Source organism: Carcharhinus amblyrhynchos, chromosome 1, assembly GCF_965287045.1.
Source record: "Carcharhinus amblyrhynchos chromosome 1, sCarAmb.v2.hapA, whole genome shotgun sequence".
In the NCBI taxonomy this organism is placed as follows: domain Eukaryota; kingdom Metazoa; phylum Chordata; class Chondrichthyes; order Carcharhiniformes; family Carcharhinidae; genus Carcharhinus; species Carcharhinus amblyrhynchos.
Genome location: NC_137324.1, coordinates 40,016,316 through 40,034,668, shown reverse-complemented (window position 1 = coordinate 40,034,668; position 18,353 = coordinate 40,016,316). Strand labels below are relative to the sequence as shown.

The 18,353-nt window shown below is 43.5% G+C and overlaps 1 protein-coding gene across 1 annotated transcript in view; it reads right to left on the bottom strand.

The window, feature by feature from the left end:
- Window positions 1-18,050, bottom strand: part of dcaf12 (DDB1 and CUL4 associated factor 12) — a 100,225-nt gene extending 82,175 nt beyond the window's left edge. Inside the window, exon 1 of the mRNA XM_080213707.1 lies at window positions 17,723-18,050. Within this exon, the coding sequence (XP_080069833.1) occupies window positions 17,723-17,779 (57 nt within the window). The 5' untranslated portion in view covers window positions 17,780-18,050. The remainder of the gene's footprint in view (window positions 1-17,722) is intronic.
- Between the last annotated feature and the right edge of the window lie 303 nt (window positions 18,051-18,353).

Below are 18,353 nucleotides of genomic sequence, written 5' to 3'. Positions count from 1 at the left end.
GAGTCTCTCCACCTCCATCCTATCCATCCCATTCATCATCTTAAACGTCTCAATGAGATCTCCCCTCATTCTTCTAAACTCTAACGAGTACAAGCCCAGTTTATTCAGCCTCTCCTCATAGCTCAACCCCCTCAACTCCGGTATCAGCCTAGTAAACCTCCTCTGCACTCCCTCCAAGGCCAAAATATCTTTGCGTAAGTGCGGCGCCCAAAACTGCACACAGTACTCCAGCTGCGGCCTCACCAATGCCCTATACAGCTGCAGCAAGACCTCCCTACTTTTATATTCAATCCCCCTCACTATGAAGGCCAGCATCCCATTCGCCTTCCTGACCACCTGCTGCACCTGCAAGCTGGGTTTTTGCGACTCATGCACAAGGACCCCGAGGTCCCTCTGCACCGTCGCCTGCCGCAAGGCACCAATGTGTTTTATGGAGTCAGGCTGGATCATAAGTTTTGCACTTTGAATTTGGTTAGTTTCACCTCAGGTATGATTCAAATTACCCATTGGGGAGCTTTAATCAAAGTTTATTTAATATAGTTATCGTGTATAGTAAGAAAATTAGCAATAACTTTTAATAATTACAGACAAAACCATGATAACGTATAATGCTTAATAAATCTATCCAAAATGTTCCAATCAAACAAAACTTCCTTTAGACAAAAACCCTTCGCACAGGTTTAACACAACAAAGACTAATGCTCACATAACACTGGAATTGAATCCTTCAGTTAGAGAATTGAAAATCCTGACTTCTCAGCCTTAACTTCTAGTAGCCTTCTGGACACAGAACAGTTTGAACTCAGGGTAACTTCCCCGAACACCAGGGAGACACTCTGGTCAAGCCATCAACAGCATATCTTCTACTCCAGGAAGGCAAGAAGCCTTGCTTTCTGCTAACCAGCAGAATTTCCAAAAGCTGGGGGAGGGAGAGAAAAATACTTCCTTTCAGCTCAACACCCTTCTAAACTAAAACTGCTGCCAGGCAAAACAGAAAATGTAACTTTAAATTCACTAGAAAGGAAAAAAACCTGTCCAAAACACATGACCTTCTTCTGAACAATGTAGGGTCTTATAACATCCCAGAGTAATAATAAACAAACTCAATTTAAACCACTGAATAAAAGGACTTCTCCAGTCAGTCCAGCAACAATGAGAAAAAAAATGAGAAAAAAAACTGAAAAGGTCTGCTTACAAATGCAGAGAACATGATTTTTTAAAAATCGAAGGTACACTAGCGTCACAGTGGGAAATGGAAAATTGTCACATCAATATAATAGGGGCTACGCAAGTGTGGAGATTACTTATTCTGCAAGGGGGCAAACCAGACTTAAATGAAAACTACAATCCAGGAACTAACGTGCCCACCTTAATGAGTACCAAAAGTTTGGCTATCCATGCAAATGAATGAATTACTCAAGATTACAAAAAGTTACATGATAAAAATTCTCTGCTAAACCTCCATCACAGATCAAAGCAAATAAAAAGAGTAAAGTTTATTTATTAGTCACAAGTAAGGCTTACATTAACAATGTAGTAAAATGACTGAAATTCGCTCACTGTTCGTGTCAATGTACCTAACTAGCACATCTTTCAAACTATGGGAGGAAACTGGAGCACCCAGAGGAAACTCATGCAGACACAGGAAGAACATGCCAACTTCACAGTGACTCAAGCCAAGAATTGAACCATGTCCCTGGCGTGGAGAGGCAGCAGTGCTAACCACTGTCACAAAACCAGTGTTACAAAAACATCTCACAAACTAATGCCATTTTAAGTACCAATAAAATAAAAAATAGAACATTCTTTCTCTTTGCCATTGTTAAACTTATTTCATCACCTCAGCCAAACTTATTTAAAAAAATTATTCTTGGGAAATAAGCGTTCCTGGAAAGGCAACATCTAATATCCATCTGTGGTTGCTCTGAGGGCTAACTCTTGTGTCACCCCAGTTTCAAATTGCTTTGTTGTTGGCAGCTCTGCTTATAGCTCTGGAATTCCTTCCTCAAACCTCACTGCCTCTCTTCCTTCTATTAAGGCAGTCCTAACCCTCACTCTTTCATCTAGATTTGGGTAATCTGCCCTACAATATCTCATGCAGCTCAGGGTTAATGTGTGTTTGATTGTGCTCCAATGAAGCACCTTGGGTATATTTTAATACGTTCAAGATGCATTATATTGAAATTATATCCAATATTGAGATGGCTCCTGAAATGTGATCATTTCCTCTGGATCTTTCCAAATAATTGATGTGACAGATCAGCATTTGAGAGTTAATTATTTTGCAAGGCAACATTTGATACCTAAAATTTAATCTCAGCAGCCACGTTGAACATTTTAAGACAAAATACAGCCAAAGGGTTACTTTAAGTAAATAAGCAGATGCAATGGTAACGAATGGTGAAATGCACTTTTTTTTTTGCAAGTAGCAATACATTGGAGATGCAATCATGAAGGAAGCATAGCATTTCTTTCCTCCTTTAAAGGAAGGAGGGGGGTGCGGGGAGGGAGGAAGGAAGGAAGGAGGGGGGTGCGGGGAGGGAGGAAGGAAGGAAGGAGGGGGGTGCGGGGAGGGAGGAAGGAAGGAAGGAGGGGGGTGCGGGGAGGGAGGAAGGAAGGAAGGAGGGGGGTGCGGGGAGGGAGGAAGGAAGGAAGGAAGGAAGGAGGGGGGTGCGGGGAGGGAGGAAGGAAGGAAGGAAGGAGGGGGGTGCGGGGAGGGAGGAAGGAAGGAAGGAGGGGGGTGCGGGGAGGGAGGAAGGAAGGAAGGAGGGGGGTGCGGGGAGGGAGGAAGGAAGGAAGGAAGGAGGGGGGTGCGGGGAGGGAGGAAGGAAGGAAGGAAGGAGGGGGGTGCGGGGAGGGAGGAAGGAAGGAAGGAAGGAAGGAGGGGGGTGCGGGGAGGGAGGAAGGAAGGAAGGAAGGAAGGAGGGGGGTGCGGGGAGGGAGGAAGGAAGGAAGGAGGGGGGTGCGGGGAGGGAGGAAGGAAGGAAGGAAGGAGGGGGGTGCGGGGAGGGAGGAAGGAAGGAAGGAAGGAAGGAGGGGGGTGCGGGGAGGGAGGAAGGAAGGAAGGAAGGAAGGAGGGGGGTGCGGGGAGGGAGGAAGGAAGGAAGGAAGGAAGGAGGGGGGTGCGGGGAGGGAGGAAGGAAGGAAGGAAGGAAGGAGGGGGGTGCGGGGAGGGAGGAAGGAAGGAAGGAGGGGGGTGCGGGGAGGGAGGAAGGAAGGAAGGAGGGGGGTGCGGGGAGGGAGGAAGGAAGGAAGGAGGGGGGTGCGGGGAGGGAGGAAGGAAGGAAGGAGGGGGGTGCGGGGAGGGAGGAAGGAAGGAAGGAGGGGGGTGCGGGGAGGGAGGAAGGAAGGAAGGAGGGGGGTGCGGGGAGGGAGGAAGGAAGGAAGGAGGGGGGTGCGGGGAGGGAGGAAGGAAGGAAGGAGGGGGGTGCGGGGAGGGAGGAAGGAAGGAAGGAGGGGGGTGCGGGGAGGGAGGAAGGAAGGAAGGAGGGGGGTGCGGGGAGGGAGGAAGGAAGGAAGGAGGGGGGTGCGGGGAGGGAGGAAGGAAGGAGGGGGGTGCGGGGAGGGAGGAAGGCGTGGGGAGGAAGGAGGGGGGTGCTGGGAGGGAGGAAGGCGTGGGGAGGAAGGAGGGGGGTGCTGGGAGGAAGGAGGGCGTGGGGAGAAGAAGGAGGGGATGACCCAAAAGCCTCAGCCCCTGAATCTGCACAACAGGTTTGAGATTCTTGCTCCCAGTGTGGACAAGAACGAGGACTGCAAGGTGGACGAGCAAACTGCCCACAGTACAGTGGAAAGTCTGACAACACCAGGTTTAAGTCCAACTGATTTATTTGATAGTAAACTCACAAGCTTTCGAGGTTTCCCTCTTCTTCGTGGTACATGTAGGTGCCAACAACATAGGCAAAATAGGAACTAAGGATCTGCAGGTGGAGTATGATCATCTGGGAACCAAATTAAGAAGCAGAACCAACAAGGTGGTCATCTCTGGATTACTACCTGAACCACGCCCAAATTGGCACAGGGTAAATAGGATTAAGGAGATGAATGCATGGCTCAAGGATTGGTGTGAGAAGAATGGGTCCGAATTTATGGGGTATTGGCACCAGTATTGGGGCAGATGGAACGGTCTTCGTCTGAATCGTGCTGGGACCATAGTCCTGGTGAATCGTATAACCAGGACTGTAGAAAGGGCTTTAAACTAATTAGTGGGGGGGAGGGTGCAGGGGTGGGGAATATTACAAAATCTAAAGTAAAGGAGAGGGTACGTGTGCAGGTTAATGTTGAGGATGTTCCACTAATTAAAGGAGTAGGGGGCACAACAGAGGTTAGTAGCATTTCTACAAGATAAAGATACTAGATAAAGGCTGGTATAAAGATACTTTACCTAAATGCATGAAGCATTCGGAACAAAGTGAATGAGCGGATGGCGCAAATCAGCACAAATGGGTACGATCTAGTGGCCATTGCAGAAATGTGGTTGCAGAGTGACAGGGTCTGGGAACTGAATATCCAAGGGTATCAGGCATTTAGGAAGGATAGACAGGAGGAAAAAGGTGGGGTAGCTCTGTTAATAAAGGATAATATCAGGGCGGTAGTAAGAGAAGATATAGGCTCCAAAGAGCAAAACGTGGAATCGTTGTGGGTGGAGATAAGGAATACTAAGGGGAGAAAGACACTGGTGGGTGTGGTCTATAGGTTCCCAAATAATAACTTTGAGGTGGGGTGGGCTATAAACATGCAAATAATTGATGTGTGGAAAAACGGAACGGCGATAATTATGGGGGATTTTAACCTGCATATTGATTGGATGACCCAAGTCGGACGTGGTGGGCTTGAGGAAGAGTTCTTGGAATGTTGTCGGGATAGTTTCCTTGAACAGTATGTAACGGAACCTACAAGGGAGCAAGCTTAGAACTGGTACTGTGTAACGAGGCAGGTAGAATTAGGGATGTTCTTGTGAGGGATCCTCTTGGGACGAGTGATCATAGTATGGCTGAATTTCTGAAGCAGATGGAGGATGAGAAAGTAGGGTCCCAAACCTGTGTCCTCTGAACACAGGGGAGTATGATAAGATGAGGACGGAACTAGCGAATGTAGATTGGGGGTGCAGATTGGTTGGTAGGACAGCTGAGGAACAGTGGAGGATTTTTAAGGAGATCTTTTTCAGTACTCAGCAGAAATATATTCCAATGGTAAAGGAGGACTGTAACAGAAGATATAACCAGCCGTGGTTGTCGAAGGAAATAAAGGAGGATATTAAATTAAAAGCTGATGCGTTCAGAGCGGCTAAAAATAGTGGGCGATTAGAAGATTGGGAAAGATTTAAAAAACAACAAAGAATGACTAAGAAAGCAATAAGGAAAGGAAAGATACAGCACAAAGCTAAACTAGCTCTAAATATAAAAAAGATAGTAAAAGTTTTTACAAATATATAAAGAGGAGGAGACTGGCTAGAGTGAATGTTGGACCCTTGGAGGACGAGAGGGGGGATCTAATGGTTAGTAATGAGGACATGGCTGAGGCTTTAAATGAGTTTTTTGTGTCGGTCTTCACAGAAGAGGACACAAATATCTTGTTGAATATTAAAGATAGAAGGATGGTAGGAGATGAGGTCCTTAATGTGATTACTGTCACGAGAGAGGTAGTGCTTGACGGGACTGAAGGTAGACAAGTCCCGGAACCAGATGAAATGCATCCCAGGGTTCTGAAAGAAATGGCAAAGGTGATAGCAGATGCTAATTAGTAATTATTTATCAAAATTCGCTGGACTCTCGGGAAGTGCCAGAAGATTGGAAAACAGCTAATGTTACGCCACTGTTTAAAAAAAGTAGCAGACAAAAGGCAGGGAATTATAGGCCAGTTAGTTTAACATCCGTAGTTGGAAAAATACTAGAATCTGTCAAAGAAGAAATAGCGAGACACCTAGAAAAGGACGGTTTGATCAAGCAGACACAGCACGGATTCACGAGGGGGAAGTCGTGTTTGACGAATTTATTGGATTTCTATGAGGATGTGACTAATGCGGTAGCCAGAGGGGAACCGGTGGATGTGGTGTTTTTAGATTTCCAGAAGGCGTTCTGCAAAAGGTTAGGGTGCACAGAGTTGGGGGTAAGATGTTAGCGTGGATAGAGGATTGGTTGTCTAATAGGAAGCAGAGAGCTGGAATCGATGGGTGCTATTCTGGTTGGCAGTTGGTGACTAGTGGAGTGCCGCAGGGATCGGTGTTGGGGCCTCAAGTATTTACCATTTACGTAGAAGATCTGGAAGAGAGGGCTGAGTGTAGGGTAACGTAATTTGCTGATGACACGAAGATGAGTGGAAAAGCAAATCGCGTGGAAGGCACGGAAAGTCTGCAGAGAGATCTGGATAGGCTGAGTGAGTGGGCGAGGAGTATAATGTTAGCAGATGGAGTATAATGTTAGCAAATGTGAGGTTATCCACTTTGGTAGAAATAATAGTAGGAGGGATTATTAAAGGGTGAAAAGCTGCAGCATGCTACGGTGCAGAGGGACCTGGGGGTCCTTGTGCACGAGTCGCAAAAACCCAGTCTGCAGGTGCAGCAGGTGATCACGAAGGTGAATGGAACGTTGGCCTTTATCACGAGGGGGACAGAATATAAAAGCAAGGAGGTCTTACTGCAACTGTACAGGGCACTGGTGAGGCTGCAACTAGAGTACTGTGTGCAGTTTTGGTTGCCGTATTTGCAAAAGGATATATTGGCCTTGGAGGGAGTGCAGAGAAGGTTCATTAGGCTGATACCGGAGATGAAAGAGTTAGCCTACGAGGAGAGATTGAATAGACTGAGTCTGTACTCACTGGAGTTTAGAAGGCTGAGGGGGGGATCTTATAGAGACATACAAGATAATGAAGGGGCTAGATAAGGTAGAGGTCGAGAGATTCTTTCCGCTTAGGAAGGATAGCAGGGCTAGAGGGCACAGCCTCAAAATAAGGCGGGGGGTGCAATTTAGACCAGAGTTGAGGAGGAACTTCTTCACTCAAAGGGTGGTGAGTCTCTGGAATTCTCTGCCCATTGAAGTGGTGGAGGCTACCTCGCTGAATATATTTAAGTCACAGGTAGATAGGTTTCTGATAGACAGGGGAATTAAGGGTTATGAGGAGAAAACAGGAAAGTGGAACTGACCCACTTCAGATCAGCCATGATCTTGTTGAATGGCGGGGCAGGCTCGAAGGGCTAAATGGCCTACTCCTGCTCCTATTTCTTATGTTCTTAAAACCATCAAAAATGCACAAGTCATCTCCTATTTTCCCAACAAAAGTTGTTTAAAACTCAGACTGCTTAACAAGCATTTGAGAATTTAGTCCACTCCCAAACAATTATAATGGAATATTTTAATCAACAAAAATGGAAAACAGAAAATACACGGCAGGCTTGGGATAGATCTTTCATTAAGCTGGAAAAGGAGATATAATGGAATTAGAAATTTAAGCAAAACTTTTTCAAAGCAGAGAAAACCAAAGAGTGGAGAGGATAACAAAAAGGTAAATGTCAAATGTCAGAATAAGGATTAGGAGCAGGAGCAGGCAATTAAACTTCTTGAGCCTGCTCTGCTATTCAAAAGGAGCATGGCTGAGCTCATCTCAACTCCACTTTCCTGGTGGTGGTGAAAAAGGCATATTGCACACTCGCCTTTATCAAACAGGGTATAGATTAAAAAAAGCAGAGTGGTCATGATGAAATTACACAGAACTTTGGTGAGGCCACAGCTGGAGTAGTGTGTACTGTTCTGGTCGCCACATTATAGAAAGAACATGAACACATTGGAAGGGGTGCAGAGCAGATTCACCAGGATGTTGTCTGGGATGCAATATTTAAGTTAAGGAGAGATTGAATAGGCTTGGGACGTTTTCTCAGAAGCACAGAAAACTGAGGGGTGACCTGATTGAGGTGTTTAAGATTACAAGGGGCATGGACAGCATGGATAGAGAAAAATTGTTCTCCTTAGTTGAAGGAACAGTTATAAGGGGACACGAGCTAAAAGTGAGGGGAGGGGGAGGGGATTTGAGGAAGAACGTTTTTACCCAGAGGGTTGTGACAGTCTGGAATGCACTGCCTGGCAGGGTGAAGGCAGGATGTCTCACATCTTTTAAATAGTACCTGGATAAGTAGTTGGCACGTCATACCATTCAATGATATATGCCAAATGCTGTCAAGTAGGATCAGGTGGGCAGGTTGGGGCTTTTTCATGAGTCAGTGCAGACTCAATGGGCCGAAGGGCCTCTTCTGCACTGTATTATTCTGAGATTCTGTGATACAGGCATAAACTGCTCAATCTCTCTTCATAAGACAAATACCTCACCACTGGAATGAATCTAGTGAATCTCCTCTGAAACTCCAAAGCCAGTATATCCTTCAAGAGGACATAAACTGTGCCAAATACTCCAGGTATGGTCTCAGTAATGCTTTGCACAATTGCAGGAACACTTCCCTACTTTATTCAATAAAATAAATGCTAAAATTCCATTTGCCTTCCTTATTACTTGCTGTACCTGCATACCGGTTTTCTGTGATTCATGCACAAGGACACCCAGAGCCCTCTGCACCGAAGCACTACAAAGTTTCTCTCCATTTAGATAATGCATTGCCTTCATTATTTTACCAATCAGAATTGGTAACCTCATACTTAGCCACACTAAACACCATCTGCCAAACTCTGGCCCATTCACGTAACCTATCCATATGAAAATTGCTTAATTCTTTATCACAACTTACTATCCCACCTACTTTAAGTGTCATCTTAAAATTTGGCTTTAATAACTTCTATTCTAGTGTCCAAATCATTAATAAGATTGTAAATAGTTGGCGCCTGCGGACCAAACCCTGTGGCACCCACTAGTAACATCTTGCCAACCAGAAAAAGACCCATTTATCCCAACTCTCTGCTTTCTATTGGTTAGTCAATCCTCTATCCAAACTAATAAAATTACCCCTAATCCATGTGATCTTGCCTCGCGTATTAGCCTTTTGTGTAGTATCTTATCAAATGCCACCTGGAAGATCAGATATACTACATCTACAGGATCCCCATTATGCACTTCGCTTGTTACATCTTCAAAGAACTCTAACAAATTAATCAAACACAATTTGGAAGGCATTGTGGCAGTGGGTAGCACTGCTGCCTCACAGCGCCAGGGACCAGAGTTCAATTCCGGCCTCGGGTGACTGTCCACGTGGAGGCTGCGCATTCTCCCCATGGGTTTCCTCTGGGTGTTCCAGTTTCCTTCCACAGTCCAAAGATTCCAAAGGTGTGTGGGTTAGGTGCACTGGCCCTGCTAAATTGTCCCTCAGTGTCCCAAAATGTGTAGATTGAGGGGATTAGCAGGGTAAATACCTGGGGTTACGGGGATAGTGTCTGGTGGGATCGCTGTTGGTGCAGGCTCAATGGGCTGAAAGACCTCCTCCTGCACTGTAAAGACGCTACGGATTTATCCTTCATAAAACTATGCCGACTCTGATGGATTGTGGTTTGACTTTCCTTCTGTCCTATTACTTCCTCAATAATGGATTTTAATAATTCCTCAACAAATGTTAAACTAACAAGTCTATAGTTTCCTATATTCTGCCTCTCTCCCTTTTTGAATAAGGGCATTATATTAGCATTTTCCCAAACCACAAGAACCTTTCTCACATTCAGGAAATTTTGGAATATTATAATGAATGAATCCACTATCTCCGCTGTCACTTCCTTTAACACGAGGACATAAGCCAAAGGGCGCTGGAGATTCATATGCCTTCGATCCCAATACTTCTGGTCAGCACTTTTTATTGATGACGATTGTTCCAAGTTCTTTGCTTTCTATTATCTCTGTATTATGCAAAGGTACAAGTATCCTTCACCATGAAAACTGAGGCAAATACTGATTTAGTGTCCCTGCCCTTTCGATGTTGCCCATTAGCAACTCCCAAGTCTCACCCTCCAAGGATCCAACATTCACTTAAGCTACTCTCTTCCCTCTTATGTACTTAGGGAGCTTTTGCTTTTTTTTAAAAAAACTGTTTTGTGCTCATTTTCTTTCATAATTTACCTCTTTTTAAAATTGGCCTTAGAAATATGGTATGCCTTAATTTTAGTCTTTAATGTATTTGCTTAGCCATGGATTTTTTTCTCCCCCTTACAATCTTTCTTCCTCTCTGAAATGTATTTTAGTTGGGAGGAACTAACTATCTCCTTAAACATCTGCCACAGCTCATCAACTGTCCCATCTTTTGGTCTTCCTGATCAGTCCCCCAACAACATACCGGTCCTCATGCCTATGTAATTACTTTTGTTTACCTCCAGAAATGTAGTGCAAGGGACTCCAGTTTCTCTCCCTCAAACTGAATTTGAAATTCTAGCATATTATGATCATTCTTCCTCAGAAGATACTTAACTGTCAAATCATTAATCCTTTTTCATTACACAAGACCAAATCCAAAATAGGTCCTTAGTTGGTTCCACAACACATCACTCCAAGAAACAATCCCTAATACATTCAATGAACTCTCCCTCAAGGCAACCCTTGCCAATTTGATTAATGCAGTCAATATGCATTTTAAAAATCACCCATGATTATTGCTGTACTTCTCCTTCAAGCCCCAATATTTCCTCATTGATACTGTGCCCCACTGTTTGGAAACTCATCTCTTACTCCCTTGCTATTTCTACCCAGACTGATGCATGTCTTGATCACCAGTGTCTATATCATTTCTCATTACAGCACTATCACTTCCTTCGCTAACAAAGCTATAATACCTCCTTTTCCTTTCTGTCTATCCTTCCTAATATAATTACCTGTGGATATTCAATTCCCAAACCAGGTTTCCCTGCAATCATGGCTAAGTAATCACTACCAAATCATACCGATTTGTGCTGTTAACTCATTCCAAATGCTTCGTGCATTCAGATCCACAGCTGGTTCTATTATCAAATTTCTCTACTCTTGCATGATTCCTCGGTGCAAATGGATGTTCACATGTTCTGTCCCTTCCAGTAACAATCAGCCTCAACACTAACCCGCACTCCTACCTTCTCCTTTAACTTTGTTTTTTTAAAATTTTTCAAGCAACTGAACCTGCCCCTTCCCTACTACTTTGTTTAAAGCCCAATCTATAGCCCCAGTCATATGATTTGCCAGGACTCTGGTCCCAGCATGATTCAAGTGAAGGCTATCCAATCAGTACAGCTTCCTGCTTCCCAAGTACTGGTGCCAATGTCCCAAGAATTCAAACCCATTTCTCCCACACCAATCTTTGAGCCATGCATTTACCTCTTCAATTTTATTGACACTGTGCCAATTAGCTCATGGTTCAGGTAGTAATCCAGAGATTATCTTTTTGGTTCTGCTTTCTAATTTAGCCCCCAGCTGTTCATATTCCTTCAGCAGAACCTCCATCCTTGATCTACATTGTTGGTACTTACGCAGTCCATGACAACTGAATCTTTCCTGTCCAAGTTCCTCTGCAGCCCCGATGAGGTATCCAAACTCTGGCACTGGGTATGCCACATTGCCTTCCAACTCTCTATCCCAGCCAGAGAACAGTGCCTATGCCCTTAAATATACAATCCCCGATTAAGACTACATTTCTCTTCTCTCCCTCACTTGAATGAATTTCTGTACCATTGTGCTATGGTCAATTCGCTCATCCTGTCTACAGCCCATGCTTTTGTCAACATAGCGAGCAAGAATCTCAAACCTGTTGGGCAAGGACTGAGGGTCCTACCACCTTGCCTCTTGGATCCCTCTACCTGCTTCACTTGAAGTCAGTCACACCCTCCTGTCCCTGACCACTGGCTGATTTCATAGACGTTAGTCTAAGGAGTATGACTGTCTCCTGAAATACTGCGCCCAGGGAACTCTTCCACATCCTGATGTGTTGCAGTGTCCAGAGCTCATACTCCAGTTCTGCAGTTCCTTGAACAAGCAACACTTGCTACACTTATGATCATTAGGAATGACAATGGGGTCCACCAGATCTCACATCATGCAAGTACAACACAGTTTCCATAACAAAGGAGCTGGTATGATTTAATTAACTATATGTTCTTGAAACTGTGGAGGTAAAAAGTGTTGTGCAAAATACCAACAGCAGCTTAGGCAATAAAAAGGGCAAAGTAGAAAATGGAAAGGAAAAAGCAATAAGAAAATAAGAGGCATGAAGCAATTACATGTTTGAGCTGGTCAGTAGTTGGAAATGCAGCTTGAGACAGATGTAAACTGATGCATTCTCAGTCGTACAAAATGAATAAGACTAAGACACTGCCAATTGCTTAATTGATTCTAGATCTGAAGTTCCCAGTCCCCCATCATTACTCAAGTCTGGGTGTGGTGAAGGTTCAGGATATAGTACTGAGGATGTTTAATTTCTTCCTCTGTTGCCTAATTCTTTAGTTACTTCTGGTTTGTTTAGTTGGGGGAAATTGACTTGACTCCATTACGGCCTATTTACTGTGAAAAATTTAACATTTAGCTCTCTTTATCATCATCGTCCCCCCCTTCCCCCTGCCACACTATTTCTTTATTTCCATTGATGTATGGAAGGGAAGTAATCACAGAGTACAGGAATTCAGTCGAGAATCCCAGTCCAATTCTTGGTTCATCTTAAACCATAAAACTACTCTCTGGGCAGCATGGCTAACTCTGATGCCTCACAGCTCTAGTGGCCCGGGTTCAATTTCGGCTTCGGGTGACTGTGGAGTTTGCGCATTCATTCTGTGCCTGCATGAGTTTCCTCCCATAGTCCAAAGATGTGCAGGTTAAAATGATTGGACACTAAGGGGCAATTTAGTGTGGCCAAAGACACATAGGTAAGGGAGATTCGTGGGGTAAATGCATGAGTTACAGGGAAAGGATGCAGGGTGGACCTGGTTAAGATGTGGGCGAGTCAGTGCAGACTAGATGGGCTGAATGGCCTCCTCCTGCACTGGGAATTCTATGATTTCGAGACTATCGGTTTCAACATGCAACTCCAGTTCCACATTATTTGATCCTTTGTTCCCCCTTTTTAGGGTCATTTTCTCAGTTTCAAGATGATACCTCCCTACTGAAACTTTTAAGTGCTCCTGCATCATCAAACACCTTGCATCCCCAACTATTTTGCATCACCAACTAACCAATCTTTTCCAAAAAAAATTTCAAATGCAATTATTGGTGGGCACACCATTTTTCTTTGCCTATATTTCAATTTATTTTTCGGTCTCAGTTTTCCAAACAAAATCTTGCACCTATGTCCTGCTTTTAGTTTCCAGTAAGAGCCCCATCCCTACTCCAACTGCACCTCCTGCGTCATTTTGTTTAACATCCTGTTTTAGATGCATCAACCAACTAAACTCTCAGATCATTCAATGCAACTGTAGTCTTAGCTGATATTAATACTCCTTCCGAATATTTAACAAAAATCTATATCTCAGATTTAAAATTGGCAAATTCATTGAGCATCAACTGCTATTTAAATAATTCCTAATTTTGCTCCTAAAAGATCTAACAACAATTATTACATGGCAGCCTCACTGGTCTTAAGAGTTCCCAACCAGTGGGAAAGTTTCTATGCATGTTATCTAGACTTGAAATGCCTGAGCAAATCCCACCTCATAGCTTAACTTTTGGAGCCAAGTATCAATCTGATAAATCCACCTATCCTGCACTACTTCCAAGGTCAATATATCCCTTCTAAGGTTTTGTGCCAGTACTCACATTGCTCCAGATATGGTCTAACCAGGGCTGTGTATAGCTCAAGCATGACTTTTATCCCTTTAGTTCTCTAGATACAATAGTCAGCATTCCACTAACCTATCTGACCATTCTCTGGAGAAGCTCATGACATTTTAATGATCGAAGCCCCCCCACAAAGACTCTTTGGACCTCTTCTGTTCTTTCATTTTCACCATTTAGAAAGTATCTGTTGGAGGAAAATATTCCATGTGTTATTAACTGCTCACCATGCATTCCAAAGTTCCTCTGTTCCTGCAAATGTCTCAGAATTCACCATCAATGTGCATTCCCTTTAGTCATTCCTACCCATCTCAAACTGAATACCAAGCTGTTTTTATTAACCACCTGACCAGTCCGTTGACACTTTCCTGAAGTTTACACTTTTCTTCCTCACTATCAAAACTGCCAATTTTCATCTCATCTGCAAACTTATTAATCATGCCTGCTAACTTTAAAAGTCTAAATTATTGATATATGATAGTGATATAAACTCGTGACCTCTACCATCATGAAAGACAGGGGCAACAGATTCATAGGAACGTCACCACTTGCAAGTTCCCCTCCTAGCCACACACCATCCTGATGTGGAATCATAACTGGCTGCAGCTTTGCTGCTTCACAGCGCCAGGAACACAGGTATGACTCCCAGCTTGGATCACTACTTGTGTGGAGTTTGCACATTCTCCCCGTATCTGCATGGGTTTCCTCAGGGTGTTCCAGTTTCCTCCCACATTCTGAAAGACATGCTGGTTAGGTGCATTGACCCAAACAAGCGCTGGACTGTGGCAGCTAGGGGAATTTCACAGTAACTTCATTGCAGTGTTAATGTAAGCCTTACTTGTGATTAACAAATAAACTTTAAATTCCTTCACTGTTGGAGTCAAAATCCTGGAACTCCCTAACAGCACTCTTGGTGTACCGACACCACACAGATTGCAACATTTCAAGCTGCACTCTTCTCAAGGGCAATGAGGGATGGGCAATAAATACTATACTAGCCAGAGATACCCACATCCCATGAAAGAATAAAAAAATTAGAGACAGCAAGAGGCCATTATCTATTCCTGCAGAACTCCACCAGTTAATAGCCTTGCAGTGACAAAGATACACTTTGCTTTGTAGCATCTCTTCACATTTTGTACCAAGCTCAAATTTCACCAACTGCTATGGTGGGATTCAAACTAGGATCCCCAGTGTATTACTCTGGATCAAATTTGTCACTTTCTCTTAGATCTTATGAGCTTCTAATTGAGCAGTCTGTCATGTGGGACCTTGCCAAAAGTTACATTAAAATCCACATAGATTCCTTTAAATCCTTTAAACACATTACTTTCATCAGTTGGTAGTTAGAACAGTTAACAACTCTTGGGTTAACACTCTCATAGACAAACCTGTGGGGACCTACTGTGTACAATGCAGCCACCACATTTACTTGCACTTTGAACGTAATTATTTTATTTTGGGATGTTTGAAGTGCACGATTCAAATGCCATATTGTGAGCTCCTACTTCTCATGCTTACACTAGAACACGCAATTCAAGATAATACCTTCACATTTCACAAGTAATAATTTATTCGCTATACAAGATCATTTTTTTGTTGATTTAAAGCTACAAAAGGAAATTCTATAGTGCCATTTTTATAGCCTTATCCATCCACTCAACTAACTGAACAGAGACATTTATCATGTTCATCACAAATTTTTCTTAACGTTGCATGTGACAGATCTAAGTGTAGGCTTCAGGTGAAACATGGTTGGGGGTTAGGGATAAATTGACCAACACGTAGTGACATACCAATCCCCTATTTCAAATCATACATCACCTCATTATCATTCTAAATTCCTGTCGATATTTATAATAAAAACTGCTAATGCAGATATGCTACATGTAAGCATAACCTTTCCCCACCCATGGTGATGCTTGCAGTACTTCCAAAAAGGAGAAGGATGGAAGGAAATCTGCCATCTTCACCTGGTCTGCATGTGACTACAGAGTCATGATGTGGGAATGCCGGCGTTGGACTGGTGTAAACACAGTAAAAAGTCTGACAACACCAGGTTTTAGTCCAACCAATTTATTTGATAATACTCACAAGCTTTCGAGGGGACTGCCTCTTCGTCAGGTGAATGGAGAGTTCTGGCCTCAGACAGAGCATATAAAGCACAGACAGTTTAGAGATTACTGATTAGAATGCGAATCCTTACACCTAACCTGTTGTTCAAGACCTGAAGTGGCTGACAATGTGAGTGGAAGGAGCACTGATCACAGGTTACAGAGATGTGTATTGTCTCCAGACAGTACAGTAAGTGGGGTTTTGCAAACCCAGGCAAACCCAAACTTGGCTGGGTTTGCAAAACCTCACTTACTGTACTGTCTGGAGGCAATACACATCTCTGTAACCTGTGATCAGTGCTCCTTCCACTCACATTGTCAGCCACTTCAGGTCTTGAACAGCAGGTTAGGTGTAAGGATTCGCATTCTAATCAGTAATCTCTAAACTGTCTGTGCTTTATATGCTCTGTCTGAGGCCAGAACTCTCCATTCACCTGACGAAGAGGCAGTCCCCTCGAAAGCTTGTGAGTATTATCAAATAAATCGGTTGGACTAAAACCCAGTGTTGTCAGACTTTTTACTGTGACTACAGAGCCAGAGTAAGGTGACTGACTGAATTGTCCATTGAAATGGCCTGGCAAGACACCAAATTCAAGGGCAATGAGGGATGGGCAACAAATGCTAACCTTGCTGGTGATGCCCATGTTCCATGAATTTATTCCCAGAATAAAACAAAAGTTTACAAATAATGATAAATGCTGAGGGAGGAATTTATAATGGACAAAGTGGACAGGAAAAATATGGAGATGTAATGCTTAAATACATTACAGATTGTTCAGTAATGAAAGTTGGGAAGCAGAGAAATAACATTGGTTAGAGCAGCTGAGGAGCAAGGAAATGCAAAACTAAGTTGTTAAATTCACTCCACTGTTTACACACCTAAATAGATTGCTTCTTTTTACATTTGTGCACCCACATTTATGAACGTGAAAAGTTGACACAAGAGTGGAAAGCACAGAAATGGGAAGCAATGTTTTGCCAATCTAATTTTAAATCTTTAACAGTTAATGGAAATAAATATCATATTCTCAGGAGCATGACATCACAATGGCAAAATGACTTCACAAAGGAGTCCCAACTGATTTCTGAGCTACAAAAATGCTGAATATTTTCTTCAACACTAACAAAAAATGTTTCAAATGGTGTAAATTTGAATTTAGCAATGGCTCACTCTTCAATGTATTGTGACGAACTGCATAATTCAGGATCACTGTAAAGAATGAAATGTATCTACAATCTGCACTAATGAAAACAAGTATGTTCCAAAATACAAATGTAATTATTTGATACCAAAGGAGAGAGATGATAATACAATACTTTGTTAGACTGTTAAATGACTTTGAATCGTGAAAACTCGCAGTTCCAACAATGCTCACTGGCAGTTTTCTTTTATGCTTCAGAGCGTTGTGTAACAAGTTACAGCTGATTTTAAATTGTGTTCGTTTAAAATTAGTTTTTTTTTCTTGCCTATTTTAATCTGTTAAGAGGCTATCCAGAGTCTCCATCCTCTGACATCCCTTGACATAGACGCATGTGAAACTGAGATACTTCCCTTGGAGAACCTCGATGTTAAAATCCAATCTCAATATTTAATACCCGAAATTAGATGACAACAAATGCTCCAGATTATTTTAAGATTAAAAACCTCATCCCACACATCCTCGGGGCGACTATAATTTGGGTGAGAAACACACAAACATTCATTAAAATACAAAGCCTAGTTTTAACTGGTTTATTCCGACTGCAGTCACCAACGCGGGAAAGTACAGAAAATTACAGACCAAGTCAAGGCGGGAGGGGCTGAATTGCGGAGTCTGCTGGACGTTGCAGCAAAACACAAAGTCCAGCCCGGCCCCGGCAAACAGGTCATTTAAAGAGGGTGGAGCGGCCTTGCCGAGTCCTACCTGCTCCGGCTCTAGTTCCGCAGCCTTTCTCTTTCTGCTAACTATTTTTCTCGCCATGGTGTGGGAGGGAAAGTCTTTGAATCCACATGGAGGTAGAGTTAATAATAATCAGAGATTCTGTGGGCAGGTCTCGGCGGAGGCTGCGAGGTTAGCAATTTCTAAACTTTTTTTTAAAAGAGGCCACGGCTTTGGCATTTGCTGGTGTGCGATTATTTTAAACATCTAATTGCCGAAAAGACCGTTCGCAAGTCGGCGTTATTTTACAAAAAAAATCCCCAGCCCAACGCTGCTCGCGCGCGCGCACTCAGAGCGAGCGAGCGTCAAACAGCTATTTCCGGTCCGCCCGATACACTTCCGGTCTGCCCAAATCACTTCAGTTCCGGTCCGCCCGACAGCCTCCGTCCAATAGACTTCCGTTAAGTCCTTTCCTGGCAGGGTTTGCCTGATAATGTTTCTTGTTTCTCTCCCCCAAACACTGCTAGAGCTGTTGAGTTTATCCAACATTTTCTGTTTTTATTCCAGACTTCCGTCAACCCCCTGCCGTGACCGCCCTCTGTCACCTCTTCCACAAGTGCTGTAAGAAAAGGTAAAGTTTTTCCAGGATGCGCCACATTTTGGGACCAATATTTGC